The sequence below is a fragment of the Echinops telfairi genome, unplaced genomic scaffold, assembly GCF_000313985.2.
Source record: "Echinops telfairi isolate 266 unplaced genomic scaffold, ASM31398v2 ScPeMD7_7469;HRSCAF=8507_1, whole genome shotgun sequence".
Taxonomy (NCBI): Eukaryota; Metazoa; Chordata; class Mammalia; order Afrosoricida; family Tenrecidae; genus Echinops; species Echinops telfairi.
Window position 1 is genome coordinate 89,609,478 of NW_022111373.1, and position 17,586 is coordinate 89,627,063.

The following is a 17,586-nucleotide window of genomic DNA, read 5'->3' on the forward strand; positions in this document are numbered from 1 at the left end:
GCATATGAGAAAATTTAAGTATCTCTACATCATCATTTACATGTGCAAGTTGTACATTGAACAAGGAAGGTCATAGAAGAATGGATGCATTTGAATTGTGGTGCTGGAGAAGAATATTCAAAGTACCATAAACTGCTAAGTGGCTAAACAGATCTGTACTGGAAGTGGTAAGGCCAGAGTGCTCCTTCGAGGCAAGGATGGCAAGACTTGGTCTTATATACTTTGAATATACCTTCCGGAGAGACCAATGGAGAGGCGGCAAAAAAGAGGAAGGCCCCCAATGAGATGGATTGACAAAGGCAGCATCGGAGGGATCTGGTGTAGGAACAGTAAGAGGGTGCCTCAGGGCCACGCAGTGTTTCATTCTGTTGTGCACTGGGTCCCCAGGGGTTTGAGCTGAATTGATGGCACCAAACAACAACATACCTAAGAGGGCTTATTAAAGGGCAAAAAATAGGTACAGGCTATGAATTATGAGCAAAATTATTTTTTAAAGTTATTACTTATATTTGTCCTCATAGGTGCATGGGCTACCACTTGAACTCACCCCTCTTTAGCCACATACAACCAACCTGCCACCAATTCCTGCCTGTCCTTCCTCCAAAATCTCTCAAGTATAACTCATCACTGCTCACTGAGACTAGCAGCTACATAACTGACTTCTGTACCTCCAGCGGAGTAGTTTCTCATTTTTCAGTTCATACAAATTACTCAGGGATCCTGCTTATAATGCAGGTTCTAGGGTCCTACCGCAAACAATTGATTTAATGAAACTCGACTGGGGTTAGAAGAATCTGTGTCTTAAATACACACATCCCAGATTGTTTCAATGATCTATGTTCCACTACACTGGGCACTTCTAACTCCCCAGTCACCCCTAGTGCAACTAAGGGACCTTTCTGAAGAATACATCTCATCATGACTCTTCTACTTTAAAATCCCCAATGGCTCTCCATTGTCTACCAAAAATAGTCCCAAATTCTAATGGTTAGAGGTCCTTCACTAATTGGCTCTCAACTCCTTTATTCCACATTTCAACAACCTCATGATCTAAATAACACATTTATCCTCTTTCCCAGAACATGTACAAACATTCCCTTTTGTTCTGAAACGCACATTTATCCTTTATTTAAAAACAAAACAAACAAAACGGCCATCGAGTCAAGTCCTACTCATAGTTTCCCAACCTGAATGTTTTACAGGAGCAAGTAGCCTCATCCCTCGCCAGCAGGGTGGCTGGTAGGGGGTTTGAACTGCTGACCTATGGTTATTGGTCCTGTGCTTACCTGAAGACACATCAGGACTCCTATCTCTTATGGTATATTTGGAATGTCATCTTCATTAATTCTAATTTTCAATTTTCAAGCATTTGCACTTGCTATGCACTGGCAATAAATAGAATAGTTTTATATCAAATGTGAAAATATATAGTAGATCCCACTACACAAGTTAGACTCTCTTTTCCCAGGCCATTTTTCTCTCCTGTAGCTGTGATTGCTTAACTGGTCCCCATGGCCCCTTCTGGTTGTGAGCTCATTTAGGGCAAAACTCATCATCTTCCTACACTGAAGCAGCTTTTTGACACAGTGCTGGGCACAAACAAATCTGAACAGAGAAATGATCTAATTGTCAACAAGGCTTCTCTAGGCAGCTAAAGAAAGAAGGGTATTCTTTGTTACAATTGTTTCTAAATTGAGAACACAATGACAGTTCAACATATCTGGAAAGTTTACTTTTTTGGGAAAAAATGTTTCAATAAACAGGAAGGGGAAGTTGGAAGCCAAGTTATCTACATAACTGAACACATTTTATGTTCCTCGGGTTGGCTTCTCTGAGAGTCTAATTATGCTATATAGTTTCATATACTATAATTCATAGAATTACAAAGTAGGAAAATTTATCAAATATCTAACCCCTCTCAGAAACTCCACCCCAGATGTTTCTCCATTGTGCTATGCTAAGTATCACCCAAGGACAGAAAGCAATCACCACCCAATTCTGGCAGAGAAATCGTGACTATACATTCCAGCTACCCATACGCACTAACCCTCCATCCAGGTCTTTCTAGTCGGAATCCTATGTTTGCCTCACCTGCACCATTTTGCCTTTACAAAGCAGTTTTTAACTTCATGGCTGAGGCTCGGCATGTAAGACGACTGGATTCTTCCACTAACTTGCCGAGTCACTGCACTTTTCTCAGCTTCTGTGACCTTTAAAATCATGGAAATATACTGCATCATTTTTAAATTTCATTCTAAAAACCTTTCAGAATCTCGTCTCTTCAGCTGATCGGTGGTATCAGTTTATTCTATTTCCTAGGTTCGGACTCGTACCGACGATGATGGGCTGGAGCGGCACTTTCCTGAATCCCTACTAAAGCAGAGGGTCCCTACTGCCCTGCATGTGTTCTCTGTAAACCTACGCAACTGCTTTAATTTACTACTCAGAAGTAAAAATAAACTTAACGAAGGAGCCTAAAAACGTCCATGGGAAAATTCCTGTATCTTTTCATTCCATTTGCCCACAGACTTTTTAAATCCCTCTGACAAGGAACACCTGAGTACGTATTTCACATACACCGCTACGTGTTATGGGAAAGCACAAAATAGGGAGACATACGGCATAAACCCACGGCTATTGTCAGGAATAGAACAGGGACTTCTGCCCTGTCTGTTAAGGAATTGAACGAAGAACAAAGACCTTGTGAGAACTGGCTAGGTAAACACCTTAACCATAAAGCCAGGTCCTAGTGAAAATTCTGACACAGGACTGTATTGGAAGATAATTCTGAGACAAGCTGGCCCAGATAAATTTGAACAATACAATGTGTGAGAGTCAAGAAAAACTGATGACCATCTGCAGAGTGGCAGGCCTCACTGCCATCTAGGCAATACTCACTCAGAGTGACGCACAGGGCAGGGCAGAACTGAAATGAAGTGAGGCCTTCTTGTGAGCGAAGTGGATCTGCCCTTTTGAGTTAAGAAAAGGGGAGTAATCTAGGGGAACAGTTCTAGTTTCAAAAAGGCACTTTTAAAGGGGAGGAAGCTCTGGTGGTGTAGTGGCTGTGCATTGGGCTGTGATCTGAAAAGTCAGCAGTTGGAAATCATTTCTTTTGAAGTGAATCTCTACACCGTGGCTTAACTCTGCTGCTGGTGCTGCTGCACACTCCAGGCTAATCTCTGGACCCTTACAAACAACATGGGTCTGAAACTTGCTAATACCCCCCACGGATGATGGCCTGGGTGCTGAGCATCATAGTTACCTTTTAAAAATGGACATAAATTCATGAATGATTTCTCATTTGGGGCTCATATTATCTCACTACTGTCAAGTCAAATCTATAGGACAGAGTAGAACTGGCTTTGATATACAGTGAACCCTCGCCACTTCGCGCTTCGACTTCCGCGGCCTCGCTCTATGGCGGTTTTTGCGTAACAGCGCATGCTCTGTCATTACTGCCACTGATTGGCTCATACTGTACACGCTTGATGCCATATAAATAATATAATAAATAATAAATGATAATTGTAACGTCCAAAATGTTTTACTGTATTTTCCCTTTTTCGTTTAATAAATTGGGTAATACGAGTGTAATGGTGACTAAAGGGTGTTTTTTCATGTCCTCTATGCTCTAACTACGAAAATATTTGATTTACAAATAAGGAATCCTACTTCGCGGAATTTCATTTATCACGGTAGGGTCTAGAACCGATTAACCACGATAAACGAGGGTTCACTGTAATACAGGTGAGTTTAGAAAGAGAGGGGGAAAAAAAGCAGGCTTGATACATTATTAAGGAAGGTAAGGCAAGTGTCCAAGGCTTATCAGTCAGCCTTGCTTATCATTGTGAAGCATGCCTTTTATTAACAGCAATGAGAGCCTCCCATCCGCTATCCCCAGTGCTGTCAAGTCAATTCTGACTTTTATCAACCCTGTAAGACAGACTAGAACTGCTCTATAAGGTTTCTTTTTTTTTTTACCGTTTTACCCCAACGGTTTTATTGACTCATAATTCACACAGCATACAATTGTTCCACCATTCAATCACATCAAGGGGAGTTGTACACTCACCACCACATCTATCTTAGAGCCCCACCCACCATGGTGGTATGCAATCACTATCAGTGCTAGTGCTCCTACCCCTCCCGCCTTCACTGTTCACTCCCGAAATCCTCCTTCCCTCTCCATCACCCACTCCCCACTTCTGCATTCCTGACAATACCTTGTAACGGTTATTTTCATACATCCATTCCTCCTCTGCTTCACAGCTGGGAAACCCAACAAAATAGTGCAAGATCGTATCAGGATAAAGGCAAAAATATAAATAATGCCTAAGAGGGAGAAGACCCCTATTGAACATTGAAAAATCTAGGGAAAATATTTCTGTCATGGGACATCTAAGAAAACTTGCCCCCAGTACTAATTCAGGTCGTGCCTATAGGGAGAACCACTGGCCTGGTACCAAGTTTGATCCTGCATAGTCAGGATGACAGTGGTCTCTGCCCGATAGGAAGGCCGGTCAGGACTCTTGCCTTTGACTAGAGCGGATCTGCCAGCAGCTCGGTCCAACCAGAGGGGCTTTGGGTTCCACTGTCCTCCACAGACTTCTCCAAATTGGGTGTTCATGATTTAACCTCTGACACTTTACTCTTCACCATATTCTAATTTTGTAAATTGTCATCTTTGGATCACACAAGCTGGTATGGATTTAGATGGCTCCTCGCTTAGATGGCTGCTTGTTCAAATACAAGCCTTTAAGACCCCAGACACTTTTTCAATTGATAGCCAGGCACCATCTGCTTTCTTCGACACATTTTGCCCTTATCTTCAGTGATCATTTCATTAAGTTGAGTATTGAGCAGGGCTATGATGTAAAAACTAAATGTTCTCAGGTTGGAGCTAGGATTTAATGCAAGTCCAGAACTCATTCCTGGATCTATGCTTTTTTTAAAAAAAAAATTGTGGTAACTTGAAAATTAATACATAATGCCATCTCATTCCATAGTTCAATCATGTCAAACATAATTGTACAATTTTTTCCATAATAATTCTCCAGACATATTTTTCCTTTCTGGACTTCATTTCCCTCTTAGCTCCCCAACCCTTCCATATTGCCCCTCCCCCACCCCAAGCCCTTGTTAGGATTTCTATGTCTATGGGCTCAATGTGCCTGGGTTAGGGTGACCCCCGAAGGCGGCTCACGTCTAAGATACATCTTACTATGCACAAGCATAAGCAAAATATAACAGAATGGTCATCACAAAATTGGGATGGAATAGTATATATCTTAATACTGCATATAGGGCATTGACGTAAAAAATCTCGTTTGTCCACCAATCTATAAGGTTTTGATGGCAAATCTTTACAGGGCAGAGAGCCTCAAAAAGAATGTGACATTACTACCATTACAAAAGGATATAATAATTTAAAACACACCCACAGAAAGCATTTCAACTTAATAAATGAGATTATCGGCATTTACCAATAATAGCACACGAATTATCTTAAATTACATAATTTAACTAGTCCTTTTTTAAAAAATTAATCAAGCACTCTATTGTTAAGTTCTGCTGAGTTGGCTCTGACTGATAAGAGACCTTGTGTATTAACAGTGTGACACTCTCTCAATCATTGCTACGTGTCAGTCCATTGTCACGGCTATTAGTATCAATCCATTTCTGAAGGCCTTCCCCTTTCTCACTGATCCTGTACTCCATGGAGTGTAAGGTTCTTCTCGAGGGACTGATCTTTCCATTTACACGCCCAAAGAAGTGAGACCAGGTCTCTCTGTTCTGACTTCGAGGAATACTGTTTGGCTGCACTTCCTCAAAGGCAGAATTGTTCCTTCTCTAGGCAGTGTAAGACATATTCAACTTTCTTTGATAAGTCCACAATTTAAATGCGTCTATGAGGGGGTACCCCCAAAATACCAGAATTCCCCCTGAAAGTTATATATTTAGATTTTTTTACAAAGCAACCTTATCACCTTCAAAGTACTCTCCATCACACTTAATACATTTGTCAAATCTGTGATTCCATTCTTGGAATCACTTTTCAAACTCATCAGTTTGGTTGGCTGACAGCACCTCCCTTGTTTTTTCCTTCAACTCATCTACTTCATCAAATTGCTGTCCTTTCATGTCCCCAGTCATTCACGGAAACAAAAAGAAAGCACATGGAGTGAGGTCAGGTAAGTCAGGTACATGGCATGAGAAGCATGCTGCTGTTTTTTGTTGGTTTTATTTGCACCAAAAACTGGTGCACTGTGATGGCTGCATGAGCAGCTGCATTGTTGTGGCAAAACCATTCCCATCTGCCACAAAGCAGGCCTTTTTTGTCATGCACTGTTAACACAATCTTTTCAGAACCTCTAAGTAGAAAGTTTGATTAACAGTCTGACCTAGTAAAACAAACTCCAAATGCATTCAGGAAGTTGATGCAAAGTCCAGAATGAGATTTGCAATCAATTGAAATTTCACCTTTTTTGAAATGAAAAAACCACTTGAGTTTTCCCCCTAGCCCTGTCCTTGTAAGATGTATTCAACATCACAACAGCTTCTGCGACATTTTTACCAAGCAAGAAACAAAATTTTACAGTCTCACACTGTTCTCTTAAATTGGCCATCACAAAATAACAAGGTTTGAGTGAAACTGCTTTTACAAAAAAATTCACTGTGACCAGAGAGAATCTTCCTAGGCAACACCACTGAGTGCACTAACTCAGAGAGAGTTGCTTAATGCTTGCCTTAGGGGAAAAATGCTTACTATGAAAGCTCCTCCCAGCAAAGCTTTATTCCTGTTTTTGAGGGGTTACCTCCTTGTATTCCTCTATGGCCTTCCATTTTCACTGTCAAGTTTTCATAACCATATAAGCCCTAGTGGTGCGACAGTTAAGCACTCGGCTATTGACTAAAAGACTACAGTTTAAAGCCAGAGAAGAAAAACACTGGTGATCTACTCCTAAAATTACAATTTAGAAAACCCCTTATGACATCAGTTAGCTTCCATCAGACTGGTTAGCAACGAGTAGAAAATCAACTCAAAGGCATCTGACAACATCATCAAGTATTACATACCTCAAACATCTTACACATATCAACTATGCTTCAACCAAACACAAAATAACTTGCCCTAAGGGAAAGGTCAATTTTTTTTACATTGAAAAAGAGTATACTCAAAACATTTTAAAACAAAATTTACAAGTGCTAAAACAGATGTTTACTTGGAATTTTGTAAGAACCCATTATCAAATAATAAAATGATTAGGCCAAAAAAGCCAAAGCAGATGACCATAGTTAACAAAATAATAAATGCTATCAGGTCAAGTAATAAACATGAGTGATAAAGTAGATAGGGCAAAATTGTAATGTTTCCATACTATGTTTATATCATGCCACTAAACAAAACTCATTATGTATTTACTTAATTATCCCCCAAATCCAAATGAGGTTAATTAAATGCTCCACCTACTCTTTATAAGTTCTTGTTTCAGGATCTTCCGTCATGACATCATGTAGGCCCTCCACCGAGATGTTTATAATGCCACAGAATTTATCTTGGATAACACTAGAATAAAAGAAGAACAAACTGGTTAACTAGAATATTTCAATTGGTAATCCCCCATTCTAAATTATCCTATTAGGAGCTAATTTTCAGTTCTGAAAGAAAAGGAAACGTCTAAAATATATTTCTTAAGGTAAAAGCTTTATCTTTGCTACAGCTTATGAGACTATTAATGTATTTATAACATATTTTGCTAAATGTGTAGTGTATTTAAGTACTAGAGGAGCTGACATGAGAGGAAAGAATGAGTCCCTTACATTCTTTATTATACCAGGCTGCTGTCCAGTCAAATCTGACTCGTGTTAATTCTATAATTAAAGAGATAAAGATTCAAAGTGTTCAAGATTAAAAACTCTGCCCTTCGAAAGGCATGTCAAGAAAAAGAAAAGTCACAGGATGGGAGAAAATACTTGGAAAGAATGAAAACGAACTGAAATTCTCCTAACAATCCTAGTTAAGAATACAAAATGATAGATCTATTTCAAAAATACTCGGGCAATTTTTGAAACACAAATAACTCACCACGCAACTAAGCAACCCTATTCCTAACAATTTACCCAAGACCTGTATGTGAATGTTTACAGTCACTTCATAATAATGCAAAATGTCAAATAATGTAAATGTTTATCCACTAGTGAATACACACAGTTCAGAATACTTACATAATAGAATAATAATTAAAACCAAACAAATGACAAACAGCGATGTGGATAAAGCTCAAAAGCTTTAAGCTAAAAGAAAGAAGCCAGACTCAAAATGCTACACATTATGTGACACATTTATGTGACATTCCGAATTGGCTAAAACTACTGAACATACATCTATAAAATGCTTGTCAGGAAGTACAAACTGACTGCAAGAGATACAACAGAGCTTTCAGAGGAAATGAGAATGTTCTACAGCTTAAGGAGGCTGGTGGTTATACAACTACAGCTGTGTGTGTTTACCGAAACTGTACACTTGAAGGGTAAGTTTCACTATATGTAAAGTCACAGCATTAGGAAGGTTGAGAACCACTGGTCTAAACCAATTTGATGGCCCCTAACAACAATAACTGTAAAAAGGTAAAAGAATATAATCATTCATTGGCACAGTGAAGTAAGAAACTTGCATTTAAAACTAACTGGCTACTAATTCCTGATTTAATGGAACATACAGTATCATTTTTACAATATACTTGGAGTGTTTCTCATTCTGCATGATCAACGTAGAAGGTTTCAGAAAGCAATTCCCAGAGTCAGCAGTGGCTGGATCCAGTTTCAGCCTTTGCTCTACATTTCTGAAGTCCGTATCTTTTGTCTGTACTTTCGAATGAGACCTACTTCACCAGATGGGCAAAGTGTTACTGTGATTCATAGATCGCATTTTCATCTGCATTAACAGTAATGGTTAACTGCTGTGCATTAAGATGCAGCAGTTATGTATTAGGCAACTAACCACAAGCTCAGCAGAATGAAGCCATCAGCCATTCTGCAAGAGAAAGAGAAGGCTTCTGTAAAGAGCCAGTCTCAGAAGTCCTCAGTTCTCCGCCCTGTCCCTCCAGGGTCACTAGGAGTTGGACCTGACTCCATGGCAGAGTTGGGTTTGGTTTGTGGCAGAAGGTACGAGCCTGGGTGGTCTAAGCATCTTGCAATCAGCTGCTAACCCTAACTACTCCAAACCCAAACCAAAGTCACTGCCACAGAGTGGATTTCCAACTCATTCATAGTGGCCCCACGTTTTATTACAATTCTTCTCTGTGTGTCACCTTATGAAAGTCTTCCCAGTCATCCACTCAAACCTAACACAGGATATAACGTAACAGAACTGGTGGTAGCCAGAGGGAACCATGTAATCTTAGATGTCACTCAGCTCTCTCTCAAATCACCACACACCAATGAAGAAGTAACAGTTGACATTAACCAGAAAAATACTGCATTCTAGAAGCCCCCAAAGGAATACTAAGCTCCATGCTCCAAAGCAAAAATCAAACTCACTGCCACTGAGTCAATGGTTCCAACTCATTGCCACCCTATAGGTCTGGTGACCTCTGAGGGCTTCTGAGACTGCAAAAACATTGTTTTTTTTCTGGTGTAGGAAGCTGTTTCACTTTCTTTTTTTCCTTTTTCTTTTCAAAAGTTTAATTGGGATTTAATACATATATGTTATCATTCCAAATTTCAATCACATCAAGTAAAATGTACAATTGCTACCACAATCAAACCTCATCTTTCTACCTTGGATCAATTCATGGTCTTGAACTGCTGACCTTAAGAATGAGCAACACAGTACATAACTCACTACCCGCACTAAGTTCCATGCTAGTACACTACAAACAAAACACTAGTGCATCAAGTCCATTCTGATTCACTGCAAAGCGTTATCAGACTACAACTGTGCTGCTTAGATTTTGATAGATACATGGGATAACCTCAATAGCAGTCTTTTTTAAAAAATCACGTAATTATACTAAACCAAAACTTTATAACGTGGTGTAGTCCCATTAGTGGACTTTGGAAGACTGCTCAGTGTAGGTATTAATAAACAGGCAGCTGGCTTGTCAAAAAACAAGAAGTATGCCCGCTCCCATGCAGTCGATTCACACTCACAAGGACTGCTCCTTAGGGAATGACAGTCTCATCTTCCGCTCTCTCGCTCCAGGAGCCCGAGTTTGAACCCTGCCATTGCTAACGAGGAATCAAAAGCTTAACTCACTGAGCCAGCAGGACTTCTGCTTTTTATTAGGATATGAGTTCATTTTCAAAGACGGGAGTGCAAAGGATATGACAAAATAATAATTTAAAAATTATCAAGAGTTCATGAGGAAGGAGGTGTGGGGAGGGAGGGGGAACAATGAGGAGCTGATGCCACAGGCTTAAGTGGAGAGCAAATGTTTTGAGAATGATGAGTGTAATGAATGTACAGATGTGCTCTACACAATTGATGTATGTATGGAGTGTGATAAGAGTTGTATGAGCCCCTAATAAAATGATTAAAAATAAATAAAATGTTCTGAAATTGTGATGATTACACATCTCTTCTTAATATGAATGAACAATTAAATTGTATGATATGCAACGTATATGCCCATAAAACTATTAAAAACATGATGAGCTATCATTATTAAATAAAAATAATTTTTAAAAGAGTCCATACAAATCTTTACCCAAGCCAATCCTTCCTGGTAAAGCAGATCATCATGCAGAGTTCGTCTACTGTAATCAACACCATGGCGTTTACAAAATGTGTCGGATACTCAATAGGTGCAGGGATAAAAAGACATCTATTTCAGAGAACTCCAAAACTAAAAGAAACAAGATACTGTTGAATGCAGAGATGTGTTGCACTTGTGAATATTATCTGTTCAAAAAAAATTTTTTTAGAAGTGCTGGGCTATAAACTCAGGTGCTCATTATGGGCTAGAAATTTGTAGAAGGGATAAAGAAATTAAGCAACACATTAGCTATTCCTTTTGTTTGTAACCAGGTTACAATACCCGGAGTAACAGCCTTTCTCAAGTTCAGCGGTATTTCTGACTCATTCACTGGCATTCATGTGAGGTCACAGTATACTGTTCTCTGGGTGTTACTACAGAAAGAAATAATAGCAAATTGCTGGGTCTACAAATTAATATAGGGTCGCTCTGAGTTGGAATCAGCCCAAAGGCAATGGGCGTGGTTTGGGAGGTTGGGAAATTACTGCTTCTTATTTTTAACCAATATCCCCTAGACATTTGAGCCATTGTATCATCACTTATAACCTGGGAATTTTCAAGGCAAAAGCTCCATCTTTTACTGACTACATTAGGATAGATGTTCCTGCTAAACAGAGGATTCTCACTTTCAGTTTAATGTTACGTACAGCTTCCAATGCCTAACAGGACCTGAGTATTCTGTTCACTGCCTAATTACTGGGATTTTCCAAGAAGCAAATTAGTACTTGCTACTCTAGTCTCTTTTAATACATTCTCTTTCTCTTTAGTTTAAAAACTTGCAAGGGTTATCACCGACTTCAGCAAGCTCTATTAAATCCACCTTGCCTAAATTATATCCCATTACTTCACTACTTTCCAGCAAAGAGTCACGTTGCCACCGTCTGCACAGAATGCTTCCTGATTCGGCTTCTCTCACAATGTCCCCTCACTGTCTTTACTCCCCTCAGTGCACACTTCCCCCGTGAAGTCTTCCCTCACCACTCACTGAGCCACTGCAAACGGCACTGCGTCCTATTACAGCCTCAAAAGCACAACTCTTTAAACACTCAATAGGCATGTAACTCGTGTGGCTTCTGTTATGTCATTTAATTTTTCATGTCTGTGTGCATTCACTCCCTCAAATGATAAGCAATGTGAGGCAGAGACCACAAGCTACATTTATTTTTTATCTCATACAGGGTAACTATGCATAATGCAAACATTTAATAAGTAATCAAAGAAATTAATGATCCAAAAAACTTAAAAATTGCCGTTTTTACTTATTTCTCTTGTAAATAAGTACAGATAGCTGAGTTATAAATACCAGACTATACAACTGAAGACACAAGATGTGAGTCAAGTTATAGACTAGAAGGTGACAATATTGGGAATCTATTTCTGGAATATTCACTTTAAAATGCAAGTTTAGCATAAAAAAAAATAAAGGCTAGGAAAATGAAAGTAAAACCCAGAGGAGAAAATATTAATGACCTGAATATTTTCTTCCTTAGCTTCCACACATACTTTATTTTACATATTTGGTTGATACCGTAATTTATTCCCATAGACATTTACTGTAGAAAAGACAGGACTATCTTTTTAAAGATGTTTGTCTGTTATGAGTGATGTTTCAGAGATACAAGAATTAAACAGGAAAATACATGAAAAATTGTGATCGTAGCAAAAAGGACCATTTGGTTTTGTAAAGCCATTTCCAGTTTCCAGCTAACTCTTTGGGTGCAAGAAATACATGACTAAAACGAATTCATTGTCTTAGTATTTCCTAAAGTGTGACATTTTAAGGCATTTTCTATCAGTATAAAAGTAATAGATTACAGAAACCTAATACAGTGAATACAGTGATTTTTTTCCTTTGCTTTTGAAAATGATGTGCTAAAAATATGTGCATATATAGATACAGATTAGTCAATCTTGTCTTAACTGACCCAATTTTGAAAACCATGCTGGCTTAAAGTTATTTCTGTCTTCTTGTACCATTATGAACCCAAACTACAACATGTAGGAAACTGTCTTGAGAGACATAGCAAAATTTTCAATTCCCAAAGGCACGGCATTATTACATATATTTGGCAAGCCTGAATCATCAATACTACTTTGAATGTAAATAGGTCTTCAGTTTCTATTTATTCAGCTTTTATTGTTATTGGTACTGCCCTTTTAGGGTGGATTTATATTCCGATGTCACCTTTTCTTGGTCCTGGAAGGAAACCCACATATGCACACAGCAATACAAACAAAAGGGAAGAGTAACTCTACAGAGCCAGTTTATAAGCTGAAACTAGTAGGAAAGTTTCTCGCACTGGCAGAAATAAGAAAGGAGTGGATCAGAACCAACACCACTTTAGAAATTTCACAGCTCTAACCAGTCCACAATTATGTTATTTACACATCAAGCCATTAACACGTACAGTCTTTCTTGCATTACACTATTCCAAATATAAAAAGATAAGGAAGCTATAAATAGTTAAACCCAAATAAAGCATTTTCATAATTGTATTTCTTTACCTATTATTAAACAGGATGATGCAAATACAAGCTGTTTATTGAAGGGAAAAAACTTTATCAGCCCTATTGCAGAAATTCTACAACACCGGGGACCACAAAAGAGGTGGCATTTATATTAATTTAATGGCAAATTTTTCCCTCTTGCATACTTTCTAGAACTTCAGCTGCAGATACATTTGTCACTTATATGGAAATACATATCCTTTCTATAAAGTAATTCCCCACACAGGCAGGAAAAGCACATTAATAATTCTATTTCCTTTCACAAACGCTGACAATAGGCTAAAAATTCCAGGGAAATTCACTAAGTTAGCGTAAAATGGAACTTGCACTCATTTGCATCCAGCAATGAAACTTACAAAAGCCCTTAATTACTTTTCTTGAGTGGACACATATATAGGTCAAATAATAAAGCCACCTTTTCAAGACAGTAAGATATGTAGCCTAATGAGTTTGTGCGATGGGCAGAAATTGTCATCCTATATGAGTTTCGAGAGTCCACGCTATACAAAACACTGCCAATGAAGCCACACTAAGGATCCATGAAAGGAGTTACATGATCACTGATGGACCGAGAACTATTTGGAAAAGATAATGAACTAGAAAAATACAGAATCAATGCTTATTTTAGATGCTTATAGAGCTGTAAGACAGCCTTAGTTCTTATTTTATTGAAAAGGATCTTAAGAAGCCCTCATCTGATGGTGGCAGCAAAGCTGAACAGGGCAGCTGCTGGGGAAGTTTGGCAGTTCCGAGAAAAGCTGAACCTAGAACCACCACATGAGCCTTAATTCCACACTGGACCAGAAAGCACCGGTGCACACAAACATAGGCATGTCAGCCAAGACTCGTAGCACTAGTCACAACAGCCAAAAGGTAGAACCACAGAAATGTCCAGCAAATGAATAGATTTTTTAAAAGCAAGGTATAAAAAGGCAGTGGCCTATTTCCCAGTCGTTAAGGGGAATGAAGTTCTGATGCATGCCACAACGTGGATGGACATGAAGAACATTACATTCATAAATGATATTGTACAAAAGGAAAAAATATTCTGATATCATTTACATGAAATAATCAAATGGACAGAACCCATAAGGAATTCGTGGTTACCAGGAGCAGGAGGAAGGTTTTAGCTTAGGGATAAACATGGTGGTGGCATCATTTGGAAAGAGAACGGAAATGGGCATACAACTTGAAGAACACATGATCAATGTCACTGAAATATACATGTAGAAACTGATTTAATGTTAGGTTGTTGTGTATTTTAATTTTAAAGGATATAAAAATGTAACAACTTTGGTAACCAGGGATTGGAGATACACAGTGCAGTGGTTTCTTTTTACAGGCTTTAGGGACCTGTGAAGATTGGGTGGTCTGTGGTCTGCTTGTGAGGGACATGCTGGACAAATGATGAGGAGATGGCTTACATTAACAGGCCAAGCCCAGAGTGGAAGCGTGTAGGGAGAAACCTCACTACCAGCAAGCGTCTAGAACGAAGTATGTTCTTGGGGTCTAGGTTCTTTGTAGTGAGACCCTTCGAGGCCTGGACGTGAGCGCTGTAACACTGAAGAACACTGCGAAATGGCAGAGAGGTGGTGACTAGCACAGTAAAGCCAAGCAGCAGAGAAATGGCAACAGCAGTATGAGCGGCAGGAACCAGAAGACTGGCGGTAGTGGTGGGTAATTGGCCTACGGAACAGTTGAAGAGCTGGGCACCTCAGGGCAGGTTGCAAACAAAGCTGAATGCTCTGCAAAAGAGAAGCAGGCCTGGCAGGTACCTGAGCAGAGCCATCAGTGGTGTGGGGCCCAAGCTGGACTGCCCTGGGCATGGCAGAGTCCCCAGTTATGCGGAGAGCTGTAACCCTAGGGCCTAGGGGGGCTGCAAGCAGAAGCCTAGAAAGGGACGGAACAAGTCCCCACAGCAGTAGGTCCAAGTGCCATGAAGGAGCCCTGGGCAGCATGTTGGTATCTGAAGGCAAAGCAGGTATGCTCAGCTTGGCTGATAACAGAAGATGCACAGCCCAGAAGGGTGGCGTGCTTGGCTGCTGTCCTGATTAACAAACTGCATTCTGTTACTTCCAAGGTGATTCCGATCCTGCGCTGTAATCTGTTCCTTCCCTGATAAAACACATATATGAGAGCATATTCCATGTGGACACTGAACCCAGCAATGTAGTGGACAGTGCTGTGGACAAAATGTCTTTTGTCAGCAATGGTTAAAAAAAAATAATTTTTTGTGGAGAGTAGGGCTGTCTCACCTCCACCTCACGCTGATCCTGAATCTCATCCCACAGAAATCTAAGAAAGTTCTGACACTAGATTACAGGACATAGGTTTACAATGAAAATGGTGGACATAGCTGAAAACAAAGCTACACAGCCTATGTTAACAATGCTATACAATTAACACACCTATTGGGGAAAAAGATTTTTTTACCAAGTGTGCCAATGGTGTTAAAGTTACAGGAAAAGATATATACGTCTTGAGGTTAAAGTCCCAGGCAAGTGCTTACACAGTTCAGACTAAAACACAGACGGTGCCATCTGGAAAAGTGTTCCATGGTCAAAGGAGGCTTTTACTGGTAATGATGAAGATAATTAAGTCAAAGATTTATGGGAAGCATTTTAATAAAAGTTTCATGAAATGAGAGGGGGAGAAGCATAGATAAATTATACACTACTTTAAAATAAGTATGTATGATTAAATCAAGTATTTGGTATTATGAACAGACTTTTTCCTATTCTGAGATTTGAAGACGTTCATTGGGATAATTTTATTACCTTTTAAATCCATTGTTTCAAGCCCCCTTGTGTGCATGTGTGTGTTTATGTCCAAGTTGCTGAAACAACCATGAGTTGTTGTTTTTTTTAATATAAAGACAAGCAACCAGCCATAGGAAGCCTTTGGTTGGTACAACAGCTGCAATAGGATCAAACACGGTGACTGGGGGGCTGATGCAGGAACAGGCAGCATTTTGTTCTACTGAACAAAAGGTCACTGTAAATATCGAGTTAACTCAACAGCATCTGACAACAATTTTTTTTAATAAGGAAAATGGATTGGGGAGGGGGGGGGTGTTATTTCCCACTTAGGTTTAGACCTGCCATATGCAAGCTTTACTGCCAACTTCTTTAAAAACGGTGCTAACACACAATGACTGCTCTGAGCTCCTGAACCCTAAGTACAGCTGTTATCTTTCTTATTCACTTTGGCAGTCCCACAAACAGGATATTCAACACCAAATTTTTTAGTGCATCCCCCCCTCCCACAAATAATGAACCCAGACACAAAGCAAAACAGACTCTGAGTCAAGAGACCGCAACTCCAAGTAACCAGTGGCACAGACAAAAAACCTGGGATGCAGTCTTGCTCTCCCTTCTCATTCATCCCTCTGGTACCCAATGCACTACCAAATCCTGCCTCCGCTCTCTGAAAACTTTGTGTCTATTAACTGTGCTGCAAGTCATATCTGGCTCCAGTTTATAAATTATTGCACAAATTTCCCAATGACGAAGTTTCCACTCCTGGTTTCCTCCAATCCATACTCTCAGAGTAGGCGAGGGTGCTCTTTTATTAGATATCTTTTTTTTTTAATCAATTTATTGGGGCTCATACAATTCATCACAATACATAGATCAATTGTGTAAAGCACATCTATACATTTGTTGCCCTCATTATTCCCAAAATTCGCTTTCCTCTTGCGTTCCCGGAATCTCTTGCTGTAATAAACAATAACTTCCAATAACTACCCATTACACTTAAAGCTCCACATCTTACTCCATTAGTTTGATCTGGCTCCTGCTGCCTACTTGGACCTCACCCAATACCTTCTTCACATTGTCGCTATTCTCCAGTTACGACCACCTTCTGGAACACTTCCTAGACTCAGGCTTTCGTCCCAGGAGCTTTTCCTCTGCCAATAACCCTAGCCCGAGAATCCATCTAATTGTACTCCCAATGTGGATAAAACTACAAGTGTGTCTAGTCTTGATTCTAGAAGACAATGTGCAAGTAGGCTTTTACAGCTGATAAATAAATAATTGAGGAGGACACAGTCAATCCAAGACAAAATTGCCCTATAGCATAAAAGTTTTGTTCCACAGAGCCTCGAAGAAAATATACATGTATGCAATAAGGCTGGAAAATAAATTTCAAAGATGGTCTTTGGGGGAAAAAAATTTATTTTCCAATGTTGAAAATCTAAAGTAGAAAACAGGCTGAGGTTTATGTACATGTATAAGAAAACCAAGACACAAAGGAAGAAATGATACAAAAAAATGACTGCACATGTGTGCATGTGGATGCAAGAGATTTCCAGACAATT

The 17,586-nt window shown here is 39.4% G+C and overlaps 1 protein-coding gene across 3 annotated transcripts in view; it reads right to left on the minus strand.

The window, feature by feature from the left end:
* Positions 1-17,586, minus strand: part of IPO11 (importin 11) — a 200,547-nt gene that overhangs the window by 35,792 nt on the left and 147,169 nt on the right. For all 3 annotated transcript variants that reach the window (XM_045285112.1, XM_045285111.1, XM_004703583.2), the window contains one exon: positions 7,472-7,567. In XM_045285112.1, the coding sequence (XP_045141047.1) occupies positions 7,472-7,567 (96 nt within the window). The remainder of the gene's footprint in view (positions 1-7,471; positions 7,568-17,586) is intronic.